General features: G+C 42.9%; 2 protein-coding genes across 2 annotated transcripts in view; both read left to right on the top strand.

Annotated features, from left to right (window-relative positions):
* Window positions 1-10,809, top strand: part of PDE11A (phosphodiesterase 11A) — a 123,380-nt gene extending 112,571 nt beyond the window's left edge. The window contains exon 20 of the mRNA XM_085552639.1: window positions 9,669-10,809. Coding sequence (XP_085408765.1) covers window positions 9,669-9,827 — 159 coding nt within the window. The 3' untranslated portion in view covers window positions 9,828-10,809. The remainder of the gene's footprint in view (window positions 1-9,668) is intronic.
* A 3,279-nt stretch (window positions 10,810-14,088) lies between these two features.
* IFT70B (intraflagellar transport 70B) lies at window positions 14,089-16,673 on the top strand. Its single transcript, XM_015868386.3, has one exon. It carries the CDS (start codon window positions 14,167-14,169, stop codon window positions 16,159-16,161), a length of 1,995 nt encoding a protein of 664 aa, XP_015723872.1. The 5' UTR covers window positions 14,089-14,166; the 3' UTR covers window positions 16,162-16,673.
* The last annotated feature ends 11,155 nt before the right edge of the window (window positions 16,674-27,828 follow it).

The raw sequence follows: 27,828 nt of genomic DNA, 5'->3' as shown, positions 1-27,828 counted from the left end.
TGACACCATTGGGTAGGGAGAACTGACACTGGAGGAAAACTCTTTAAAACAATGTTCCCTTCAATATAATAGTTTATATTACACTAGAATGCATATTATATCAGAATTCACAATTTATGATCTGAAAAAGTACAATAAAGCAGGAAGAACTGATCATCAGACCATCCTCCGCATGAGAAGACTAGAACTGAGCACTAATGCTCTGGTTAGTTAGCTCCATCTTAGCAGGAGATCTCTGGGGAATATATTCACAACTGATTTCCCTGCTTTCTGCTGTCTTTGTATCATGCTGTGCAGCTATTAGCCTGCTGCTCAACAGCTTAAAAAAAGAGGCAACCATCAAACCTAGAAGTCATTGCAGCACCAGCCTTAGGGGTAAACAGAAAACTTGATGTCATGGTATCACACTGTGGCAGATTCTCTCTTAAATGTGAAGTCAAGTTTTAATTTTCATATCCAGCTTAATCAATCCTCAATACACATCACATCAACAGTGTACTTAGGCATTCTAAATCTTCTGGTTAGGGCTGCCTGAACACGCTCCAACTACGACAAAGTCCTAGATTCTAATTTATTTTTTCCTTCCTAAATAGGTTCCTTAAAATCCTAGCCTCTATAATGTGTTGTTGGGACTGCATGTGGGGACAGAATGGGTTACATCATTACAAATGCAACATAAAGAGGCAGAGTGGCAGCTGACAAATTAGTAAAATCTTAGCAGTACTTATATAGCTCACTAGCATATTGCTTATAAAAGCTTTATGTTTGACAAACATTTGACACTTGTTTTGATGTCAAAATTACAACATTAAACTATAAAAAACAAACTTAAGGCTTTTGCATGTAATTACTTTATGCAAGTGGTTAGAAGACCTGGATCCTCCTGGGCACAAGAACTCTGCAGGGAAATGCACGCATCCATACCAACACAGCTGCTGAGGCAGGACCTAATGCTGTGCTTCATTTTACTTGACACCCGGACAGCAAAAGTGGTCTCAATAGTCCATGAATGCTGGCAACTCCCACTGAAGTCAGAGAGGAGTTTTGCTTTGACAAGATCAGTGGAGGCCCCTGAAGCAGTCCCCAAGAGTAAGCGATTCTTGGCAGCTCTGAATTTTTGAAGTGTGCAACATAGAAGGAACTTCATAGCCCAGACTTACATGAGCACCTGGACACTGATCTGGTGTCATTGGCTGTGCTGCAACAAACTGCACCTTTTCCAGAGTCCAGGCTTAGAAGCTAAGTCATCCCAGAGTACCCACGAAAAACATTTGATAATTACAGCCTTTGGTATAGAGACGTTACAGAGCTTTCTAGAGAGCTGTGCCCTCCCCCTGCCTTATGCTTTTTCCTCCTTAGTGAAAGATTCTTTGGGACTTGATCAGTCTCCTGGGGATATCTATATAAGTTAATGTGGAGCTTAAAACTGAATATATGCACATACATAATAATAACTGTGATATAAAAAAAAAATTTATACAGATTTCCCATATCACAGTGCCTAAATCAAAGCCTTTTTGTATTTGCTCTGTAAGCATGACTCTGCTCTTGGCACAAGGTAAGTTGTGGCTCTGCTTACTCTGCCCCACACATGCTGCTTGACTTGGGAATTAGGCCACCTCCAATTTCAAAATGCCATAGTAATCAAATCTGTTTCCTTCATACTGCGTATCAAGGGACTGTGAAGATAAAAGCTTCCCAATTTTTTGTTCATTGCTTTTTATTACGCTTGGGACATTATAATTTTATTTTGTTACTGTAGTGATCACTGATCAGAGTATTTTTATATGACAGTAAAGTTTTTGCCTTGTGTAGCAGAACAGCCACACATTTACTCTGAAGTTCTGATTTTAGGAGCTTTAGTTATGCTTGACTGCATCACATTTGCTCTTCATTCAAAAATGCCAGCAAAGAATGCATTTGTCAGTAGACAGATGAGAAACAAGCTTACTAGAATAATCATTTGTAAGAAAAAATACTTTTTAATCCATAGAGCATTTCAAACACACACTAGTGTAGCTTCAATAAGAAGTAATCAACCTTTTTTTTATTCTTCATAGAACACTGTACAAAGGGGAAATCACATGCAACTCAAGCAGAAAATCTAACACATCCCACTGAAAATAAAACACTATGGCTACACACTGACAGCTGCATTCACTATACTGAGAAAGCACTCTGTACCTATTTGGACATAAATGTTCTTGTAACATGTACAGCATTTCAGTCATTAAGACAAATTACCTCTCTGAACCTCCTGTAAAGATGCTAAGAGTTTCAGCACCAACAGATTCTTGCCCTTGACTCTATGGCTTGTGCACACCTAATGCAGGACCAATTGCAAATATTTTCTAACTCAGATTAGATTTCTCCATGGGGAACAGATGGGGCAGGACAGTCCAGTCAAGATCTTACTCTTTTTAATCATTATATTTCCTCACTAACAACATCAAAGCATTAGTGATTCACTTCAAAGAAAAGAGCTAAGAGAAGCCCAGCTCTGTTCACAGCATTGTTAGGCAGACAGTAACGCTATGAATAGCAGGGCCAAAGGCCATGCACTCTGCTTCTAGGCAGATAAATACATAGTCAGGTAGTCACTGACAGTGACAGCAGCTATTTAAATTTAAGGGAGATGTCTTTGTGGAAGATAAAGAAGCTCATGGCTTATACAACTTATGCGTGCCTGAGGTTGCCCTGCTCACCTCTACCTCGGTGCTCAGTTGAGCTGCTCCATTTTAGTGCTATTTTTAGTGCTATTCAGGATTTTCTTGGGTATTGAGAGCTTTTAAACACATAATAGTATATACAAAATTGAATTTGCATTACTTCATTCTAGATTCTAGGGAGAATGAGTAAAGAGCAGAAATAGTTATTTATTCTAGCAAGTACTTTATACATATTAGATTTTAAGTGGAAGGTCAAAGCCCACCCTTATCACACTGGCTGATGTACTTGGCAAGAAATCTAATTGCTTTGTCTACAACTCCATGTGCTTTAGATATGCCTGTCTTCCTACAGTCTGGCTTTGTAATTAAATCCATCCTTTGGGTATTTCCCCATGTAACGTACATTTATTCTACTTCTTAGCAGACATTAAAGACACAGGGTAATATCAGTGGTAGAGCTTCTGCAAAGTGTAGGAAAAAAGGACAGATGCGTCCAATGTCCATGCTTTAAATTCTCCAGTTCAAAATTAGACTTTGAAACCTGAATAAGGACTGCATATGCATACACTGATTATTTTTTTCCCAAAATTTTATACTCTACTTACAATTATAAGGCAAGAGATTAATATTTCAATATTCCTTTGCAGAAGAGAAGGAAAGGTTTGCTTTAAGAATCACTCTTATGCTGCCATGTCCTGATACAGCCTGATAACAGCCCTTTCTCATTTACTAAGCCTATACTTTTCCCTCAGACTCACAGTGACAAGTTTACACAAGGAAATATCATAAGAAATTCAAGGTTTGGATCATTCCTCTAAAAGTCCAAGACATGTTGTATGGTACGACTTAGTCCTTGCTCAGGCAAGAGTCTCTGGATGTAGCCAAAGCAGTATTTCAGTTCAAATGTTTGTCCTCTCTTTATAGTCACAACTAAGTCATTAAATATATATATATATATATGTCTATAAATATAGAATAAAAATATAAAATATTTTTAATTATTATAACAATTTAAAAAAATAACAGGGAAGATCTTATACATATGAACATTTTAGCAATGGCTTGCAGTACCCAGCATTCACCTCTAACTGAAGTTGGTGGCACAAAATTCAGAGTGCCACTATTCTATTTGTTTGCACCTAGTCATGAGGCAACAGTAGCACCTGCAGGGAGCAGTTCACTATGAGTAATAGACAGGCATTCACCAAAACGTGTACCCTTGTTACTGAGAACTATTGCAACAACAAAAACAAGAGTGGGTTTAGAAAGTAAGGTCTAAGCTGCTGAGAAAAATGTGTCAACAGAAAGCAATCTGATCACTGTGTGCATGAAAACGCGTGCTTCCAGCAGGGCTTACATCCAATGCTTGACCTGGACACAGAGAGTGAGAATAATGCATCTCTGCTGCCTGGGACTCCCCGTCTGAGAAGAATTTGTAAAGTAGGTAGGTTTAGGATGCAGACTGTGATACACTACAGACTGAGGCTGCACAGTCGTCAGCAGATTAAATCAGCCTTACTTTCTGTTGCAATCCAGGGGGTAAGATTATCCAAAAAAGAGCAGGTGCGGCACAGTCTGCTCTGTTTGTGAGAAATCTGCTTCAGAGGGAATTTAATCAGGCAAATTATGCCAAATGCCAGTGCTGGTGGGAGTTGGTGGCTAAGGATTGTTTCAGGGATAAGGGTCTGTCCCAGAGAAAGGAGATTTTCTTATTCTCTGTAATCTGGAAATAGCAGCTCAGTTCAGCACATTTGTTACTCTACTGATAGTCTGCTAATGATGAACCTAAGTGAGGCCACCTGCAATGAAGGCACTTGTACTTTTAGAAAAATTAAGGAACTCTGACTATATAACAACTTCTGGTAATTAGTAATTAATTACTGTTGACAACTTCAGGAATTTACAATTTTTCTCAAATTGCTTGGAAGAAGAAAGAGAAGAAACATTTTTCTCTTTAGAAGGAGTACATCAAATTACTTCTCAGTCTCCTAACATCCAAAGATCTCAACTGAAAGGGCAAATAATCAACTGAGATATTTGAGAGAACACACAAGAATGAATATTTGCCACCAACTTCAGTGATGCTAGGCTTCATGAAAGGCTTTCACCATGATCTGTGAGAAAAAGTGAATAATTCATAACACTACAGTTTGTGTTACTGTTTTACTTAGCATTATCTGCTCAATGTTTTGCAAAGGACAGGCAGTCATGTATGGAAATGCACATAAAGATTTGAGGAAGTAAACCAAAATGTTGGCAGATAAGGTAGAAGAGACAGCAGATAGAGGGAACTCAAATTGTACAGCAAATCTGAAAGAAGATAAATGGATAATTTAACAGTCATTCAGTTTTCAAGAAAGATGAAGCACAAACTACATTGCATCAGAAAAGGACTAGAAATGATGATGGATGAAACACTTCAAGTAAGTGTTTAACACAACAGAACCACAGTTGCCTGCACAATTCCCAGCTGAAGGCAAATTCAAAGAACTAAATAAGGATATGAGATAGATACAGCCTGAAAAGTTCTTTGAGATCCATTTAATAGTGTGGCAGAAAGCATTGGTCAGCTGCTTGGTTAAAGTGTTGAATGAAGAAGATGTAGAAGCATTTTGCATGCTTCAGTTGTAGAACCAAAACCAATAAGAGCAGAGCCAAACAAGTTGTTTATGGAACTGTAACTCTTCCTCTTCAGAGTAAAACCTCAAATTATTATGAACATGTGAATCATTTGCAATTATAGCAACACATCAGTCAAGTTACTTCAGTTAGTACTGAGTCCCTCAATATTAGTCTCTTCCTTGATGACCTTCAAGGTCTTTTCCAGCCTGGGTAATTCTATGATTCTATGACTCTATGATTCCTTTGACATCAAAGTATTGACAGTGGTCAGAGTACACTTTGCTACCAGAAGAACTCTATGTATTTCTCTTCCTGAAGTACGTTGCACATCACATGACTGTAGAATCAATAAACCTCCTCCCAAATACAGTAATATCATTTATTTCATCTGGAAACCAATGAATACGTATGATTCTGAATCAGTAGGGCAAATAATTAAGTCACATGCACAACATCAAAAGGTTCTTAGAACTTAATTGTTGATGCTTTTTTATACTGTTTTGTGCTGCCTACAGAAGGTAGAATTTTAGCGTTTTTTGTTTCAGTACTCAAGCCTATGTGCACAAATGCCTTTGGTTTTTCAAAACATCTTCCATCAAGTATATTATGAGGATCAAATATTTGGATGACTGCAGTACAGGTTCCCTTTTATCTGAACTATTCTGAAGTTCAAGGATTTTCAGATAGATGGCTCACCTTTGGCCTATGTATTCTTACATGAAAGCCACTTCAGCAAAACTCAGGAGTCCAATTCAGCTTTGCTGTAACTGGTCACTACACTCTTGACTTCAGCAATGCTTCATGTGCTTATACACCAGGTCTGAATTTATCCCTGTGGCTCCTCGGTCACTAGCCCTCCCTTCCAACTCAGAAACTGCCTACATAATAAAAGTGATTCATTAGAAACCACTGGGTTCCAAAGCAGAGTGAACACTGCGACCTATAACTTTTTGATATGTGCTCAGTCATAAAATTGAATTTATATGGTCTCATTCCATAAACTCACTTTACAAATATTAGACCCGCAGCCATACTTCCATGAGCCATAATCTTGTCAAAGCATGTAAGTTAAACAACTGGTCAATATTTGGGTGAGAACCTAAATAAATAAATAAATAAAACAATACTCTGGAGGTCCTGAAGCATTTGTAAGCTAGGGCATGCCATGTTCCCCCTTAAAATGATGTCATACGATTCTAAGAGCACAACAGAGTCTTGTATTTGTGTAAGCAGTGGTTCAAATTTCAGACACACCTGTGCTGCATCTTAACTAGTTCAGAAAATGTCTTTTTCCAGAGATGAAGCAGATGCTGATGTAGTCCTCTGTCCCCACCACCCAGGAGGCAGATGATCTACAAGCAGTACATAATCAAAAAGATGCCTATATCGCTGAACGTGGTAGAAAAAGTCAGTGCTATACAATAACTTTCTGAGAAACAGCTTAGTCACATACCTGAGGTAATGCATGGCTACAGAATGGGACTGCAAATCTATTTAGCTTTTCCTAATGCTGAAATGGGAGCCTCTGGTGTGACCGCTCTCCCAAGATGCTTTATCCACCTGTGATAACGAGCAGCTATTACTGGAAAGGGGATGAAATGGGAAAGTTTCCAATCACACACTCATCACTGTGCAGCAAGGCAGCTGCACTGCACGGGAAGGAATGCCTGCAGGCAGGGGATGGGGACTCTTGATTTGTCCCACAGCCCACCTGCCGTAACACAGAGAGGTGAGGAAAAAGGGCATTTCTGAATCTACAGCATTATTTGGAAGTATCCTATAGCAGACAGCTGTTGAAGACCAAGCCTCTTCCTATTAAGTAAAGAATAAATTGGGCCTTAAGAAGCTGAGTAGCAAATTAGACAGATCACCAGCAAAGCAGTTTGTACAAGGCATGCATCAAAAATAAAGGCATGGAAGAGCAGTACATCAAGAGGCTTTTGTGCAATAAAATCGAAAGTAAGAAGTGCAGCCAGGAGGCAGAAAACCCTGACTAGGTTACAGCCAAATAAACCTAAATAGCTTTAGGAATAAATTGGTGATTTAATCCAGATCAGGAGCAGGTGCTATGAATGTAATTCAGTAAATGGTCAAGAACCTGCCAGAAGGGAGAGAAATGTGCTGCTTTTGAGATAATTTCCCAGAAGCTTCATAAAAGAAAATTGATTACTGGTGTTTAATAATTAAAACAGAGCCAGAAATATAGCAATCAAATGAGTTTTTAATTACATCTCAAGCAGAAGTAAAATCCAATTTGTGTACTTTGTATCAGAAAAGTCCTACTGAAATGCTTGGGCAACTGGAAGAAAAAAAAAAAAAAAAAAGCTAATCTCCATAGGAATTATAGTAGTTGGTTTAATTAAAAGACTAGATCAGAAGGAAAGAGTCTTGAAGTGAAAGGATACTAAATCCAGAAGCAGTGGTTTGAACATCAAATCAATGTATGAATAAAGATATTTCATGGATTAAGTGCAAAGTCTGCACTGTTGAGTAGCCCCAATCTAAATCAGTGTAGAACAAAATAAAGTTTTTTTTTAATTACACCATATATTTTGTTACTATTCCATAGAATTAATTGCTTGTGCTATGCTAAAACTGAATATCACAGACATGGTTTATTTGTTCTTAAATATTCCTCTTAAGTTCCTTTCATCACAGTTAATGTTATTAGTTAACCATTCTTGTTATTTACCTGGTTATGCATATATTTCTGAGAAATAATTTAGTTTCGGACTTTACAGCTCATAAGATTCAGTGATTATGGGGTGTGGGTGCTTAGAATCATAGAATCATCAAGGTTGGAAAACACCTCCAAGATGATCTAGTCCAACCATCCATCTACCACCAGAATTTCCACTGCTAAACCATGTCCTTTAATACAAAATCTAAACATTTCTTGAACATCTATAGGGAAGGTGACTCAATCACCTGCCTAAGCAGCCTGTTCCAATACCTCAACACTCTTTCAGAGGAGAAATTTTTCCTAATGTCCAGCCTGAACCTCCCCTGGCACAACTTGAGGCCATTCCCTTTCATCTTATCACTAGTTACACAGGAGGAGAGATCAACTCACACCTCACCACAGTCTTCTTTCAGGTAGCTATAGAGACCTATACTGCTCCTGTTCTACTGGGCCACTGGGTCTTTATGGCTGCAGGCAGTGAATAGCCAGTTGGCCTCAGCACCTCAGACACCCACAGTACTCCTGGCACCCTTGGCTGCGGGGCGAGATGCAGACATGCACATCAGAGGCTTGTTGTCTCCTGCCTGCAAGCTCAGGAGATGGATGCTAGCTTTGCACGTGTACAGAAAGGATCTGCTAAGTTGCTGTCAAAATGAGAATGCCTACAGTGTTGGCAGAGGCAGTGCAGGCATCAAGGACAACAGCAGTGAGATCCTCAGAGAGGCGTTTAGCACGCATTACACCCCTCTGTTTTGGATTTAATCAAATCAGGTTTGGGGAATACATAGCAGTCTGAAATGTGACACTCAAAAGAGGGAACTGTGAGGTTTGGTGATAAGAGTGTTACTTATCCACAGCCATTCCAAAAACAGCATGTATGCCACCAGAGAGCAGTACTGGCCATGGCAGAGACCACAGAAAACTCTGCCTCTTACTCTGGGCCCAGGGTTGTGTAGTCTGTGCCACATTCTCACCAAATAATTTCAATTAAATTTGTTTCAACTTCCACACAAATCAGCTACTTACTCACGGCATGATTTTTCAGAACTGCTGAGCATTCATATTTCCTACTGAAGTCAACTGAAATTGCACTTTTTCAGCACATCTTAAAATCAGACCATTAACCCTTAATTATCATATAATAGCTCAATTAAAAATTTAGCAAGACTTACTTCAGTAGCTAGCCAAAATACATGCTTTGCAGGCTAGTTATAAAACATTCAGTTCTCAGTGGTGTCTGGGCTCTGGGGGCCATTTAAACTAGTTGTTGTTAAGCCTGCTATTTAAAGCAGAAAAAAAAAAGAACAACAAAAAACCCCTTGCCTTCTGACTAGTTCATAGGCAGCAAGCAGGAAGCCCCAGACACTGGGGATGCTTCAGAAGGACTATCTGTAAGGCCTACAAGAAAGTCAATGTAGTTGAACAGCAATTTCTCCACCTTGTGTCTTTTTTTGTTGTTTTTTGGACATTTGTGGTGGATTACTTAAAGCCTCAGGTCAAATGAGTACGAGATAAAGAAATCCCAAATGAAATGAAAAACTTTACCTACAAAGGCTTTACGGCTGGATGTGAGGAGGGTGGGGGCACAGTGCAGATTAGGTTCCTTTTATCACATTACTCCCTAGACCGTCCATCAGCAGACTGGAAATACTAACAATATTTTTTCCTTTCTAATGTTTTCTATTTTTCTCCAGTGTCTTGTGAAGCTGAACGTGAAACTGAAGCCTATGCTGGACTCTGTGGCAGTAAACAGAGGTAAATGGGAGGAGTTGCACCAACAAAGACTTCCTTCTCAGGCAGCATCCTCGTCCTTTCCCTCTACCTTTACTATGTCTCTCAAAGACATAAATTAAGCCTGCAAATGTCAGTGTCTATGATAAGAGCTGTCTGAAAGGATTTCAAAAGCTTTGGCACACCTTTTTTTTTAAATTTTTTTTAAAGAAACACTTTCACAGATATGTTTAATTGAATGGATAGTATCTTGATGGCAGCCTGGTTTGCTATTACTGGCAGGCATAGTGGATCTGAAGGGAAGGCCTGCAGTGAGATTGCACTGGTTTCCAAAGCGACAAGAAGGACTTAGCACAACAAGCATTCATTCAGCTGTGCTACATTTCAACTGCTGCCGTAAAAATCTGTAGAACTGACAACAGACTGAAATATAAGAACTTACAACTTAATAAAATTAATAATACAGAGCAGAACTGGGATGCAAGCTGGTCAATTCATATGCAAGGAGCTGCAGGAAAACAGAATAGTATGTAATTACATTGTTGTTTTGCATCTCTTCGGTACATGTTATGAATCAATTATGCCTGCTTTTGTGATGTTCCTCTCTTCCCTCCTCTTTTATGCCTGGATGTTCTGAGAAGCCTGCTTTGTATTCTAAAGAAGTATTTTTTTACAACAGCGCTTCTTAGTGATTGATCAGGGCCTTTAGAATTGCCTACCTTTGCTACACTTAAAAACAAACTTTATTATCTTTAAAAATACCAATCTGTCCCTGCTTCCCCGAGAAATTCATATCAACAATGCAGTAAATTTCTCAGCAAGGGGAAGCTTGCATTAAAGCAAAATACTGCACGCTCATTTTAGAGGGTTTTTGTGTGTTTTTTTAATACTCCTTTAGCACGTTTTGTTTTGGTTTTGTTTTTCTAAATTACAGTGTACCCTAAGGGAAAAAAGTAATGGGCTTCAATGAATACAGAATAAAAATAAAAAGGAAATCTGCTGCCTTATGCTTCAGGTTTGTATTAAATTGAAAACTGGACCATGGATGAACCTCTCTAGTATAATTTGCAGTGGAAATAAATATTTTAAAATGGTAAAAAGAAAGAATATTATCATCCTAAACTGACTACCTCTTACTTCTCTTGCAGTACTCTTGGTACACCTTAAGATGATGTTATTACAGCTAACACAGTGCTAGGCTCACACAAACATCTGTGGCGGGGGGTTCTTTAAAGTTTAATCAAAACCAAAAACAGCTCTGTGTGACAGCAATAGTATTAGGTGAAAGTTGGTCTCCTTCCATTAGTCTACGGATCACTAGTGTAGTAAAGCTGTGGTGTGTGAATTGAGGGTGCTTTCTCTGCTGCGTGGTGGGACCCAAGAAGAGTCATGCTGCAGTGCTTAAGAGTTTCCATTCATGGGAGAAGAAAAGCCTTTGTACTCATTGAAAATGCCATAGTAAATATAGGCTTGTCTGGCAACTGAAATTATAGCTGAATTTGGGTACATTTTACACCTGCAATTATGTCCATTTGCTCCATGGAATGACCTTGAACTGGCACCAGTTTCACAGAAACCAGAACTTAGCCCGACCAACCAAATACCAAAAAGAGCTTCCCTGCGAAAAGGAGTCCTTAACACCTTTGAAGAGCTGATACCTGTCTGACAATCAAATGGAAACAACAGATCTGCTGAGTGCTTCCTTAAGTAAAAACACAGACCAAAACAAAGTCCTATGTGCTACCAATCGCGCACAGGGAATAGGTAGAAATTTCAGTACCATTACAAACCAACCCTGTTACCACACAACTGAACCACATCACTTTCTCTATCAAATGACACAGTGTAGTTGCAGAAATACAGAAGGCAGAGCAGTGAATATACACATCAAATGGAAATGTTTCTGCTATATTTTACCATTTTTTTTTCTTCCCTGAATAAAGGTAGATGTAGGATAGTAAGCAGCAAGACACATACAACTTGTAATGCATACTTTATGGGGGAAACAGATACCAGAAACTGACATAGTACAGCTGGCTGAAACACAGAGCTTTCCTGAATTTTGATATTGCATATTTCTACGTGTAACATAATTTACAGCGCATACCCTGAAGCTTCCCCCAAGGTTGAGTTTCCCCTCGTTTCCTCTCCTTTTTATTGGCTTCAGTGCGCTGTTGCCCATGGCAACTCGCATGGCAGTGATGGGAATTCAGCACCGCACCACCTGACATCCAGCTGAAGCTCTAACAATGTCAACCATCAATCAAGTGACTGTTTGTAATTGCCTCCATCTATTTCTCCTGTCTTTCGGTAGCTTGGCTATTGTGGGTCAAAATCCAGAAAGTGCTGACTAATGTTATGGTTCTGTTCCTCCATCACAAGGAAGAAAATGAAAGAGCACAGTTAGATCTTTATCAAATTGTTCTCAGGCAAAATGAGGCAGCCTTGCTGAAATCAGGGGGTCACAGCAGCATATCACAGAGCAGAACTTGGTGTCTGAAAGTTAAACACTTCAATATTATTATTTTATAAAAGCTTTTTTTTGTTTGTTTGTTTTTAAACACAGCAAAAGATTCACAGTTTCGAGAGAAATAGAAAATGCTTCATGGAAGCAAAAAGAATCATATTCCCAGTTTCTCATATTAAAAGGATGGAAAACAGTTCTTAAAGGATGCTCACAGGCTGTATAGGCAGACGTTGTATCTGCTTGTCATTATATCTGACACCAAAACATTTTTCCAATAATTCAGTCAGTTTTGACACTGTCCTGAGACACACACAACACAGGTGAAATGACTGTGGGCTATGTAGTCTGAATTCCTTTTCTTTTACTCCTTTCCCTTCCCAATGCACAGGATCAAGACGCATGAAATCAGATAGGCACTGTGGCTGCATACAAAGCACAGGGCCAGCAGGGTGAGGACAAAGGCAAAGAGGACAGAGATCCCACTGTTACTCAGGCCAGCGCTGACAGATTGCTGCTTGGCCTTCTCCTGCAGATGCCCACCACACTCAGTGGCTCAGTGACAGAGGAGTCTTCACTTCTCCGCCCCTACTGTCAGTGAAAATTTTGCCTGGAATGGGGACTCAAGAATTTACAACTAGACTGCTAAAATGGAGTTAGCACATCCATAGGAGCTACATTCTCTTCAGAGGTGTTCTGAGCCAGTTTAGTTGTAATGCAGTTCTATAAACTAAAAATAATTCAGGCCAGACAGCATTTCTACTCAGGATTCCCACCTGTGAGACTGCTTACCAAAATCAACCCTCCTTCACCAAAATGGAAAAGATCCAAATGCTATAGCATCCCCTAGTGCCACCAGGAAGACACCTAGCCTTCAGATCCTGTTTGGTTCACAGCAGGCTTCAAACCACAGGTACACCTTGCATCCCAAGGGGAGGCACAAGGGTAGCCTGCCTCTGCCCTCCTGCTAAAGCCCTGTCATGCTTATTGAGGAGATGGGACATTCAGGTGTGTGGTTCCTGCTTCATGCCTGGGAAGCTGCACAGGGCAGAAAGGCACTGATGGAAGAGCTCAGGAGGGGTACCAGTGTGCATCCTCTTGGGTTAATGCAGAGCCTTGCAGTACAACTCTGTGACCCCACCAGGAAACAGAGTACTGCTCAAGGCTCAGAGAACTTGCACTGGAGACTCTCCTATGGATCAGACAGAAGGATTTCCTGCCTCCTGAGAATGAGACAACGAAGAGGTAACGGCAGTAAACTCAGACAATTTGCCCTAAAACTGAATCACTGTTCAGGCTTTTCTCCCAGCCTGGAAACTACAAGCAAAATAAAACTTCCTAATTCGATCAAGACCTAGACAGCTGCTTCTGGCAGGACGCAGTTTGGTATCACACACAAGGTTAGGCAACAGTAGCTCATGCCAGTTGAATCTGGATGCCTGACGTAGCAATCAGACACATCACTCCCCACGCAGCTCTGTCTCAGCCAGCTTGCTCTCCTTTGCAGGGATCTTGCTGAGAAGGTCATCAGTATGTTTAGTACCCTGCTGAAAATAACTGCAGTATAGATGAGTGTGTTTCTTTTTAGCTCAGGTATTCACTCAGATGGTGTCCTTGGAACAGCAGCTGCATTTTGGGACACGCACAGAAACAGTGTGTGTATTTTCTAACACAGCTGCATCCTACGTGCTTTGAAAATGCACAATAAACATCCTTGCCTCCTTTTTTTTTCCATTTTAAGATTATCACCCTCTTCATTTTGCTTTAGTAGATCCAACCATGCTGATTCAGCTTTTTCAAGCATGTTTTTGACATTAACAACTTAGTTTTATTGCCCTCTCTCTAAAAATACAAATAAATCACTTAATTGTTTCCTGTGATTTCGACTTGGAAGCGCTTCCGGCTCGTGGGGCCGTTGTCACGACAACGAATGGCGCCGCACGGCTCGGCCCCCCGCCCTCTTCCGGCGCTGCTGGGCCGTTGCCGCGGTGCCGGCCATGGAGGCGGCGGCGGTTCCCGACGGGCAGCACACGGCGGCGGTGTACGGGCTGATCCGCGCCGGGCGCTGCGGGGAGGCGGCGGCGCTGCTGAGCCGAGAGCTGCAGAGAAGCAGCCGCTCGAGGGGCGGCCTGTCGCTGCTGGGCTACTGCTACTACCAGCTGCAGGACTTCGCGGCGGCGGCCGAGTGCTACGAGCAGCTGTCGGCCCTGCACCCCGAGCTGGACTCGTACCGCCTGTACCTGGCGCAGTCGCTCTACAAGGCCGGGCTGTACCCCGAGGCGCTGCGAGCCGCCGGCCCTCTGCTGGACCGGCCCGACTACCAGGGCCGGGCCCTGCGCCTCCAGGCCGCCGTGCACTACGCGCAGGGCGACCTGGCTGCGGCCAAGAGCCTGGTGGAGGAGGCGCTGGCCGCGGACGGCGGCCCCGGGGCGGCCGAGGACCCCTCGGAGCGGGCCGACGCCGAGATCAACCTGGGCTGCCTGCTGTACCGGCAGGGCAGACACGAAGAGGCCGGCGGGAAGTTCGCAGGTGCCATGCAGGTGCTGGGCTACTGCCCCGAGCTGTCCTACAACATGGCGCTGTGCTGCTACGCCGCCAAGCAGTACGTGCCTGCCCTCAAGCACATCTCCGATATCATCGAGCGTGGCATCGACCAGCACCCCGAGCTCAGCGTGGGCATGACCACCGAGGGCATCGACGTGCGCAGCGTGGGCAACACCCTGCTCCTGCACCGCACGGCCCTGGTGGAAGCCTTCAACCTGAAGGCCGCCATCGAGTACCAGCTGCATAACCTGAAGGCGGCCCAGGAGGCACTCACTGATATGCCGCCAAGGGCTGAGGAAGAGCTGGACCCGGTCACGCTACACAACCAAGCGCTAATAAACATGGACACCCAGCCCACCGAGGGGTTCGAGAAACTGCAGTTTCTTTTGCTGCAGAACCCCTGCCCACCAGAAACCTTTGGAAACTTGCTGCTCCTCTACTGCAAGCATCAGTACTATGATCTGGCAGCTGACGTGCTGGCAGAGAATGCCCATCTAACCTACAAACTGCTCACACCTTACTTGTACAACTTCTTGGACGCCGTTATTACTTGTCAGACTGCCCCAGAGGAGGCTTTCCACAAGCTGGATGATGCAGCAGGGATGCTGACTGAGCAGCTGAGGAAACTCACAAAGCAAATACAGGAAGCCAGGCAAAACTGGGATGATGAAGCTGTAAAAAAGGCTGTTAACGAGTACGATGAGATTCTGGATAAATATATACCTGTCTTGATGGCCCAAGCTAAGATTTACTGGGACATGAAGAACTACACAATGGTAGAAAAGATTTTCCGCAAATCAGTGGAGTTTTGTAATGAACATGAGGTCTGGAAGCTCAACGTGGCTCACGTGCTTTTCATGCAAGAAAACAAGTACAAAGAGGCTATTACCTTCTATGAGCCAATAGTCAAAAAGCACTATGATAACATTCTTAATGTTAGTGCCATCGTGTTAGCTAATCTCTGTGTTTCCTACATCCTGACAAGCCAGAATGAAGATGCAGAGGAACTGATGAGGAAGATTGAGAAGGGGGAAGAGCAACTGTCCTATGATGATCCTGATAAAAATATCTACCATCTTTGTATTGTCAATCTAGTCATCGGTACCCTTTACTGCGTGAAAGGAAACTACGACTTTGGTATTTCGAGGGTCATTAAGAGCCTGGAGCCGTATAACAAAAAACTAAGCACTGATACGTGGTATTATGCCAAAAGATGTTTCTTGTCCTTGCTAGAGAACATGTCCAAGCACATGATCATGCTACGTGACAACGTCATTCAAGAGTGTGTCCAATTTCTGAAGCAATGTGAACTGTATGGAAGAAACATCCCAGCTGTCATTGAGCAGCCCCTCGAGGAGAACAGGATGCACAGTGGGAAAAATACGGTTACATATGAAGCCAGGCATTTGAGGGCACTGATGTATAAAATTGTGGGATGGACTGCATGAACAATGTTCCTATGCAATAAAAAAAATCTTAGGCTTGTGAGGTGATGCTCACCCTGGTATATTTTTCTTCATTGCTTAACATTTAAAGATTTGTATCCTGTATTTTAACAATATTCAGTGTAACATTAAATATATGCTTAATCTGAACATGTACAAAATAATTGGAGGCATTCTCAGTCATGTCAAATATACCTTAAGACGTTCTGATCAGAGTATTTTATATACTTTTATATACTACAGAATATTTTATAGGTGAAAATTCTACCCTTGTGAAAGTTTGACCAAGTTTCTTTATATTAGTTGGCAGATGAAAATAATTTGCAATCCATCTCTTCCAGCACAGGTACTGTAGAAACAGAGTTGTTTTAGTTCTCTAGTTTGTGCCTGGGTGAAAAGTTTCTCTCTTGCTTTTTCCAAGATGTTTTTAACATGTTGCAAATTATGTTGATAGTATAATCAAACATTAAAAAATGACTTTATAATTTAAAATATATATATAAAATCCTGCAAAAGTTATCTTTTCCTAATTCAGTAATGAGTATTCATGCAAGTTGAATATGTAATACAGGAACTGAGAATATATTTGGAGGCGGATATGGTAGGAGTAGAAAGCTGAGTTTTATAGAAAATTGAGCCTTCTCTTTCTCCCACAAAAGCTACAGGAGACTACTGGAGAGTACTCTAAGAGCACACCTGTATTTCCCAAAGTAAAACAGAGGGTAAGTCTCAAGCCTTAAGGCTCTCCTTTCTCCCCTTCCTCTACTGTAACTCCTCACACCCATACCAGGGCCTCCCAAGCAGCAGCTGTTGCCTTGCAGATCTACTTGGCAGCATGTGCTTACTCAATAAGCAATCCTTCATTTGAAGCCTAGACTGCGCCTTTGATCCAAACATCACTCTTAAAGTACACCAGCATCAGAAAGAAGACTCTTCTATTTTCCATATATCTCAAAAAGCACATGATTTCAATTTCATGTGAAACATATCTCTTCCAACCTCAGATGAAAGTTTCCTCTTAGTATTACTTACTATTCCTGCTTTTCTATTACTTCTCTGAAATCCTACTTATTCCTTATTATCTCCATCACATCCTATTATCAGACATTGGATTTTACGGAGTCTTCCGATACCTATTTCACACACATTACATGTTCTACACAAACTGAGCAAACACATTCTTATCAAAACACCTTTCACTTTTGTTTTTTTAAATGACAATCAAATATCCGTGGCTTTAACGCATTTGCTTACCTTTGATCCCAGTTCCCTGAAGAGTTGTCATGAGTGAATTGCAGAATCAGTTTGCAGGTCTCTGAATCCGTTTTCCATGCCATGGTTTATCTAGAATAAAAGGACAACATCCTTGAAAGTTGCCCTCCTGGCAAGTAATTGAATACTTAATTCTTCCAGGGTGTAAATGATGACTGAGCACACCTGTGAAGCATTTTAACACAGCAAATCAACTCTCTTTCATCCTGAGAGAGAAACTCAACATGGCTGAGCATATCCTGTGTAGCTAATGGAGACGGCTGTGGGTTGGTCAGTGTTAGAGTTCACTGCAAAATTCCCATAACAAAGTAAAATCAATTCTAGCACAGTTGTCTTCAGTGTCAACAATGGAAAATGTTCTGCTGGGGTCAGACGAGAAAGTAGGCAGCAGTATGTAGCAAGGTGCCCTGAAATGGCCTCTGTAGCTTATTACCAGTCCATAAAGCCATCCAGGCCCTATTAGGATGATATTAAATATTTTCCACAACCAAGGAGACCTGTGATTTCAAATCTTGTTCACCTTCACGAAGCACAGCAGCGAGCTGTAAAGTATGTTTTTAATTTACAGTGGAACTGTATTTTATATTACGCAGCACAAACAGCGTGACCTTTAAAAAGAAGTCTTCAGGAGTCATACAACATAACAGAATGAAGTGCAAGCTGTGGACCACGGCTGAGAGAACATCAGAGCTTTTTATAATATTCATTGCATGTATTCCTTACAAGTCATTGGGAATTTAGAAAACAAACTAAAAAACAAAAATCCAACACATTGCAGATTGATATCAGTGCAAACACTGAACGTTCAGACAGAATGGAAAGCAAGTTAGACACGAATCCATAGCCAGCTCAGGCACACATCTGCTCCCATCAGCTGCAGGCACAGGACCCTCAGCCATTGGGACAACAGGGAGCTGCTTTTCCTGCGCTGTGTTTGCCTTCCCTGTTCCACCCAATGGTCGGGGACCAGCACCCCCAACACCCGCAGCAATGCAGTCTACAAAGTGACATCCTCCCCTGGGAGGAGATGCAGTTCAGGAAAGTGGCTCTAACGCACACCTAGTGATGGCAGTGCTTGTGAAACGCACTGTCTGGGGACCACAAAAGCCATATGCTCAGCTACAGCACAGAAACAAATGCAGCAGGTGGAAAGCTCTGCCTATAGGAAGCTCTCTAGAGCCAAGATCAGCTTAGGATTTACTGAATAATGAACGGCTTTCCCTACTTGGGGGGAAAAAAAACACACACACACGCAAGGAAATGGAGCTCTTCTGTGGTGCAGGATGCGGCTGTTCCAGAAAGTGTGGCTAGAGGGCACTCCGCATCTCTGGAATATGCTCTGTCCTGCTCCAACAAATCAGGCAGACCAACACAAACACCGGAAAACCCCGAGAGAAATGTCGGTAGCGGTATTTCCGCTGTTCATCCCTGGATCTAACCCACGACTTCGTAGCAAGTTCAGTGATGCTGAACGTGGTGAGCCCAACCGTCAGGAGGCCTCCGGTGCCAAAATGAGAGGGAAGAGGCAGAACTGAGACATGCCAAGAAGAGATCTGGGACACAATTCCTACTCTGCTGCCACGTTGGGACCTCATGTAACGCTTGTGCTGGATCTCCTCCTCTACCCTGCAGCATTTCCACCCCAAGCACAAAGCCAGCTCCTCAACAGCAGGCACCCAGCCCCTCCACGCCCAGGAGAGATGCCCAGCCTCGTTTCTACAGCACCTCACTGCTTGCTGTGCAATGTGTGGTTCTGGCACCTCTAGGTACAAAGCACATGGTCATGAAAAACTTATAAACATTACAACCAGTTTTATTGCTATCTTTTTACTGCATTTAATGTTTCTCTATATGACTTACACAGAAAATACATTTTTAAAGGAAGGCATATGCAGTTTTATTTGGAAGGAAGGGGGGACAACAAATAATGGTTTATGCACCTTAGAAATACAGTAATGCCTGCCTAAATTAACACCCTGTGCTAGCACAGTTCATCTTCCGTCCCTAACCAAAAATCATTCATTCCATTTAAAAAAATGCAAAGAAAAGCCACCACCCAGAAGGAGCTCCTGGAGCTGAGCTGAGCTGAGACAGTGGGTACTGGGGCCACTTGTGGTCAGCTTTGCGGTCAGAGTAAAAACATTGGGAACAAAGGGATAGCAAAGTTTATGGTAAGACACAGAAGATGAAACAAAAACTTCTTAATGTATAGTTGTGAAGGAGCATGACTTCAGGGGAGATACAGGTATTTCTCAGGGTAAGCAAGCCCTATTAGTAGGCAGATGGAGAGAGAAATACTATTACATTTTACATATTACACTCAAAAATTAAAGGTGGGTATCCTGTTCCACAGTATCTTAGAGCATCCTACCCTAGGCCCCTGAGTTCAAAGCTGTGGCCTCCAGCAAAGGCAGCAGAGTTCAGCCCTAACTGATGGTTTGCAGATCCAGGCATAGCATGACACTTTGGCTGCATGGGCTGAGAGATAAGCACTGAATGATCTATCTTCTCCACCCATGCTTCACTTCCTTCATCTCCCTTTGGCCTTTCAGCAGATAAAACCTTCTCTAAAGGCCTCTGCTAAATCCTTCTGTCTCAATACAGTAAGGAGCAGGTACCTTTTGGACAATGTGCGCCTTTGCAACACAGCAAAGGTGCCACAGCCTGGTCAGTCTCTGATGGTACGCCCGGCTGCTGTGGGGTTTGCAGGAAGGGCTGAAATTCTCCCTGCTTTGGGCAAGCTGTTGCTAAACAGTAATGGAAGGAGTGCCAAGTGTGCATGCATTCTATTGCAGAAAAATACTGAGACTGAGCTGCTTCAACAAACAGCTGTTTTCAGTCCTCTGCCCCTTGTTTGGGTAGCATGACATAGCTGAAGCTCCCAGAGAAACAGATCTAAATAAAATGAAAGAGGCACTGGGTCCTGACAAACTTTGGGGATTTATTCTCGCTGAAATAACTCCTTTTCTTGGCTGACACTTTTCCATTAAGTATAGAAATTGAGACATTTGGACTCATTTCACAAAGAACCTCAATTAGCAACACTTTCCTACACCATGCCTGAATTTAAGCAACAGTGCCCCATCTTCAAGCAGACCTTGCCAAATCCAACAGCTTCAGTCCAGAACGTTTCTATTTTGGGGCTCTTTAAATCCAGTTGAACTCATAACCCAAACCAAAACCCATTGAAGCCAATGACAAGTTCCGTTTGACTTCATTGAGCTTTAAATTGCCACCTGAGAAAATGCCCATTCTCACAGACTGCTATTCCAGGCCATCCTGGAGCAGCTGAAATGTCAGAACCCTGGTCAAGCTCAGTGGAAAAAAAAAAAAAAAAAAAAAAAAAAGCTCATTTCCATCCACTTAAAGCACAGCTCAGAAAATCTCACACCCCACATTTTTCATGGTGTGACTGCTCCATGTTGGGGAAACGTGGCTGTTGCAAAATGAGAGGTGCAGGCTTGCAGAGGTCCCGCTGCATCCCGATGGTGTGGAATCTGGCTGCCTTCAGAACATGCACTCCAGATTTCTCCTTCAACACATGGGAATTATCGCCTGGCACTGTGAATGTTTAAACTTTCAGGAGTGAATTTATGCACTGGTTTTGAGTGGGCTGAGCTTCTCCAGGGTGTTTTCATTCTCTATTGCACACAATCAACCCCTTCTCTGAATTTCATCCATTTTTTTTACTGCTCACCTTCCCTCTCCCCCTCCAGCTCTGCCTTTAGGACCTTTGCCATCCTGTGTCACAAGCGAGGAACATGAGGAACAGGTTGACTAACAACATTTTATGAGCCAGGTTTATTTTATAGCCCTCTTTCCCGTGGGAGAGGGCAAAGGAGCTGGCTAACACTCAGATCCCGTTGGGTTGGACTGTCCTCCAACAGTCGTCTTCCAAATTAAAAGTAATGCAGCTCAGTTTTTTCTGAAGCACATTTATCGGGTGCCTCGCAGGGCTCTTTGTGCCCACACTCGCTGATTCATGGCTGCCCTACCAGCCCACAAACAGAAATGCAGGATCCCCAACACGGCATATCCGATTTTCCTGCAGTGTCAGTGGCATTTATCACCACAGCTCCCACGTGTGGCCAAAGGGCTGCTTTCCTATCAGGTCTGAGGGACAGGTTCTCAGAGCACAGGCATCCCCTGAGCTGCCCTCCCTATATTCAGGGGGCTTGTGCTGCTCCTACGATTGGGAGCATTTGTTTGCAGACATGAGAACGCCTCCCCAGCAGCTCTGATGAGCACACATACCCATGTGAAAGCGCAGACAGACAGGGAACGGCAGCAGCTTTTCCTGGCACATCGCATGGCAGCTTCTTTTACGCTGCACTTGGCCTGCTCCTACCCAAGAGTCAAATCATAACTTGAAATTCCAGTAAGAGTTAATAGCAAAGAGAGAAAATACAAAGCTGTTATAGAGGGGTTGGAGTCCCTGGGAACGGAGGTGCAGAGCCCTGCCCTCAGCCTTTGTGCTCGCTCCAGAGTAGAAACTCCGCGACGCCTCCCTGATGTAGTGACATGCCCGCGAGTGAGCGTGTGTAATGTGCTGTGAAATCTTTGTGACTCGCTAGGTTATAAAGCTGGTTATAGAAGAATTTAATAAAAAAGGAAACCAGTTTATCTCTTTCTGATAATTTCTCTATGGCTTTAGGGTCTCATTCTGGCTCCCTCCCTGTGCCTGGAGAGGTGATCCTAATATTCCGTGTAAAACGTGCAGATTCCCTAAAGGGAACTTGAGAGAAAATCTCTGCTTCAAATTCAGACCTGACAGTACATATCACATCAGGGGATCCCTTTTATCAGCAGGATATTCAGAAGGGATGAATGATTTACTCACATAATCTCTTAAACCTTTCACTCGCAGAGTCTAAGATAGAATTTATAGCATTTTTATCATTTGGACCTAAAAAAAAACCACAGTAAAATTCCTCTATGAAATCCGAAGCTCTACTCGTTGATTTGCTAGCTGATGAGATTTCAAAGGAACATGTTCTTCCATGATGGAGGAACAGCAAGTCTCTGCCTCAGCACTGGTGTGTTCTCATGTTAGAAAGCAGGTAATATTTCCCCAAGGAGACACATTAAATAGATGCCTTCTATTTTTGCATTTGAAAACAGCAAGGATTTGTATTAACCTCCCATAATTTAAGACTGTACCAAGTCTGGAGTAATTTATTTCTCTAATTTCTGTTTGCCAAACAGACATAAATTTGGACAAAAACGCTAAACAACTGCTGCTTGCATTTTGAGTTTTAACCTAAGAGATCAGCTTTGTGCTCAGGATGATGAGGAAGGCAATCAATATGACAACATTTGCTTAATATTTCTGCCATGTAACTACAGCAGAAAAATAAACCAAAAAATGGGCTGTAATGTTTTATTTCCCTTCCTTAAATCCTTTTCCCATCTGATATATTATCTCTTAATCTGATAAAAATATAAGTCGACCTAATTCCTGTAAAAATAACCACTTCTTCATCTGGTCTTAAGGAGGGGTCAGATGCAGGAAGCAAAGAAGCATGACCAGCTCAGTAATAAATATATTATAAATATCCAGAAGTATCAGACAGAGGAATTCTACTATTTAGCAGTGGTAAGACTCAGGTCAGATCTGTGTCATTCCAGATTACCCCCACAGACCACATCTGTAGTGATGACCTCTCCTTTGCACCAGGTAGTGCTCCTCAGCAGCCACTAAATTACATTCGTTGTTACCCATGTCAGGCCCTCTGTGCAATTCAGCAGAATGCACTGATTTACAGTGCTGAAGCGATGGCAGAATCTGGCCCTGAGGAGAAAGCTCTGTAAGGGTGGAGCCTCTGCAGGTGTAAGTTACTGTGGCTCAATTTGCTTTTCTAGTGCTCAGTTTACTTCTTCCCATTTAGTACCTGGCCCAAGGTCATGTCAGGAAAATATTTCACTGTTATAATTATTCCCATGAACTCCCAAGCCCTTTGCATTTGGCAGCTGATCACACTTCCCATATCTTGAGAAACTGACATTGGTTTTCTGGTGCTGAACAAAGACGGATTCACTTAGATTTTCATAACTTCTCCTTCCACCTTTGAGCCCCTGCAACATGAGCCAGTGTTGGAGGAGCCTTCCTGGGTGCTGCCATAGCATGGTGAGGATGTGTGCTCGATTTCAGCCAGCTGCACTTTTACCCCTAGCAGAGTGGTGAGCCTGGCAGTGCTTCCCCCAAGGACTCCTTGCCCCTGCAATATATGCCCATGCTCACACATGGGTCACTACACACTTATATGGCTGCGTGTTAGTGACCTGCTGCTGAGTATGTGCTTACATAGCCTTCAGAAATGGCTTCGTGGTACTGCTGCAGGCACTCTGCCTCCCCCCTCTGAACCAGGTGCCCCTCTGGCTTCAGCTCTGCAAACAAAGGGCTGCTGCAGCCAGCTCCTTTCTTCTCCATGCAGAGAGAAATATGTCAGTGACACACAGCCAACACCCTGGCTGAGGTTGTACAGCCTGACTCCCCTTAAACAATGAATATTTATAGCAGCTAAGAACCAGCATGTATTTCATGTACTCCAGATTATTTCTTTCACCTATTTCTTGTATTTTCACATTGCACTCAGAGGGCTGAGTACCCTTTTCATGAAATTCAATCCATTTTCACCGTCCTTTTTCATTTTTTTTAAACTATAGAATCGCTCATATTTACACATCTTGAGTTCCCATCGCAACCTCCCACTATTTTAAGCCATGCCATGTCAGAATTACACAAAGTACATTTACCTTTCTCTGATAAACCAAGCCAACCAAACACACAGACACAAAGGGAACATCTCTGAGTCAGATGCTGCCTCACACCCACTGCCGTGCGGGAAGTGTTGCTGCTGAACCCCCACCACCCGCACTGCAGATATTCAGAACAATTCCCCATTTATCAGGATATTAAGTTTGACTGCAGGGAAACCCAGACATTGTGTATTCTCACTCTGGCATTGGAGAGGAGCTAATAGGGACATAAAACACACTGTGGCCCCTTGGCTTGCTCACAGGCATAAGGACAGCACTGATGCAACTGCAGGCAATGCAAGGCAGCCTGTGGGCTGAGGGGTTTATGGCATGCAGGCACCTCATCCTCTCAGCAAGAGGCTTCCAAATGTCTTTGGAAATCTGTGCCTTGGGACACGACGTTCTGAGACACCACCTGAATGTGCACACCTGCAAAGGGGCACACTACTCCAAGGCTCTCAGCCCAGCCAGGGTGAGGGCGGGCCAGTGAATCCTGGGGCCTGAGGGCAGAAACCCTCACCTCCCAGCAGTGAGGCTTCACCTTCTGCCTGGAGTCTTGAGAACAGGATCCCTCGGTAATCTGGGAGGAGGGGAGAACAAGGCTTGCCAAAAGGACAAGATCTGAAACTGATTGCAGCTGCTCCTGGCAGCTGCTGGAGTGCTGGGATTTCCCCTGACTGGCAATACTGCATAGCTTGCTATGTCAGGAGAGGCTCCCAAATGAATCTGGCCTCAGCAACATTCTAGCTGCTTTTGGAGGGCTTATCTCCTAAATTGGGATAGCTGTCATCGCACAGAAATGACTCTCAGATTTTATGAGGGTGTTACAGCAGAGGTTGACAGAGAGGTGTTGGGAAACCTGATGGTTTTAACAGTGTTTTACAAGTTTCTTACCCTGGGACAGGTTATACATATTCTGCGCTCATTTACAGTAAATAAATTTGTTTTCCCCCACCCATTTCTTTCCTGTGCCATTCCCTTTGAAACTGCTCTCATTATTGCATCCCCCATCAGGAGCTGCTTGCATGTCCTCCCAGAGAGAAGACGCTCAGCTGGAACCTGGCATGGATTTGCTGCTTGGGGCAGGAAACATGGCTGCACAGACTGTGTTTCACCTCTGCATCACACTGTCCTGAGAAGTTAGCAAGGAGATCCATCGACACATGTGAGTATTCAGGAGATGAAGCCACGTTGCAGGGGCTGCCTGCTGATTTTACAGCGGGAACTGGGGCAAGGGGAATCCCAGCGGTGATTTGTCGTTTGGAAGCAGGAGAAGCGGAGCTGCTGAGCTGCCAGGAATATGATTTCTGGCCACAGCTGTTTCTCCCATCTCGGTCCTGCCCCCCTCACACTGCAGCCCACGCCTCCTGAGGTGCACCGCACACCGCTCATTTCTCGCACATCATGGGAACGCCTGACTTCACTCTCTCTCTCTATATTTTTAGTGCTTGCCAATTCTCACACCTCAGACAGAAAACATTCAGACTGTCCTCTGTTTAGCTTTTGCATTTCCAAGTGATTTTTTCCCTAGCAACAGGGCATACAGTTAGTATTCCTGATCAGATTTCTCGCCCTAACAAAGAAGACCTTGGCTTGGTATGATATATGCCCCAGTTAAAGTAAACACTAACATTCATATTCTCCTGCAGGCTGCACCGGAGCTCTGGTCAACCATTCAGCAAGTAGCCCGTATTTCTTATTTCGATTTATGGCCTTGAGATGGACAGGAGCTAATGTAAATGTCCTGAGCTTTTGTGAGGGATGGCGCAGGGCACATAATGGCTTTGCCGTTGCCTTGCTGAGCAGATGCACAGTTCACTGATCTGTTAAGCACTTCTGAGATCGTGCAGTGTGTAAAAAAAATACTACGCACTTGTAAATGTCAAGAGGAGTTACTGGTATTTATAGAAAAGAAACTGTTTTACTATTTCCAGTTCTGTGGAGCACATACGCTGTATACTTTAGGGTTCGGCTCCAGCAGCTCGGTAGTTTCTGTGTGGATCAGATTTTTAAGGTCATAAATAGATGGAGATGACCCCAGCAATTCAGCACGGTGTATGAGCAGTTCACAGCCCAAGGAAAGCAAGTGACATTTAACTGTGGGAAAGCAAGCAAAGCCGAGCAAGGGGAAGGAGTGGGTTTGTAATATGATGAGAAAAGCAAGGCACACGGGTTTCATCAGCTGCATTTCATGAAGAGCTGGATCGTCCTCCCTTTTGCAAATCATGCTGGGGTGTCTCAGTACGCATGGCAGTCCTGAACACCAGACAACTTGCTAGCAGAAATTGCCAAGCTCAGAGCTGAGGCACACAGGAGAAAGAGGGATCCCATCTGACAATAACCACACGTTCTGGAAATCATGGCTCCCTAATTTAATTCACCACATGGAAGGCTTTGCATTTTAATTTATCAGTTTCTTTTTAATTGACCAGATTAATTATTTCCACCTTGCCACTTGGCAGGTAGGTCACCGCTCCCTTTCACAGCATTAATGAACTAATTCAGTTTTTCACCTTGTAATTAAAACTGTGAGTTACAGAGATCACATTTATAAATCGGTTTGGCGCACAATAAAATGTACTCTTCTTGACATAAAATACAACATCATGCATTTCTTGTGCCAAAAGCAATTTCTTTTCTTTGGATTTCTCCAATTGCAAAAACATGATGAGGGGAAAAAAAAGAAAAAAGAAAAAAAAAAAAAAAGAAAAAAGAGAAAGGCATCCTCCATGCTGTACTTTTCAATCAGCTAAAATAAAATTACCTTCTGATTCCCAAACACACCTATATCTCCCTTGGGGACACCAAGCCCAGCTACAAACGTGAAAGCAATGCACATTACCAGTGTTTTATGTTCTAATCAAGGTGACCTGGTGATCAGGTCAGAAGGAAGGACTTGCAAGCACAGCGCTGTGATAGCTGGGGACAACACACCACAACTGGCCCATTAGCTTTGTCTGCCTGCTGTAAGAGAGACTGGAGGAACATCAGGACTTGCTGACTGCAGTCAGCAGAGCAGTCACGCTCACTAGGGTCTGCTGCACTGACAAAAGCTTGGCTTAGTTCTTAAATTGTCCTCTCCCACATCTGTGCTTAAACACAAGCTCTTTTTGCCTTTAAATACCATTGTCAGTGAACTTTACGCAGTAGCACTTGGTTCAAGTAGAAGCTAGATCTCTCTCTCTCCTCTTGTTGTACAGGACTGGATGGAGGAACACCATGCACTAAATATGCTTCAGAAATAAACAATATTTTGTCTAGCTGTAGGTTTTGGTGGATGTGGGACAAAAGCGGAGTCCTTTATGAATGCTTTTCACTGAATCCCTTGCCTTTTTCCAGAGGTCAAAGCAGCTCTCATTGCTCAGGCAGGAGGGATATGAGAAGGTCAAGGGATGCTGGAGAGAATTAAGCACAAGAGTACAAATGCTGGGAAAATAAGCATCCTTGTCACCAGAATTACAGCTGCATGAGTACAAATGTGGCTGACAGCCCTCTGCCCTTTCTGCCCTGTCTGTGCATCTGAGGCCCAGATGTTACAAAACATTGTTTTTTGTCTCCATAGATTGCATTTCTTTTCCCTGCAAGGAAAGAATAGGCAAATACTTAAACATATAAAACAGCTTTTGAACTGGTTCTCAG

The sequence above is a fragment of the Coturnix japonica genome, chromosome 7, assembly GCF_054131305.1.
Source record: "Coturnix japonica strain WE chromosome 7, WE-NBRP24, whole genome shotgun sequence".
Taxonomy (NCBI): domain Eukaryota; kingdom Metazoa; phylum Chordata; class Aves; order Galliformes; family Phasianidae; genus Coturnix; species Coturnix japonica.
The sequence above is the reverse complement of the archived record's forward strand: the minus strand, read 5'-3'. Positions and strand labels throughout refer to the sequence as shown.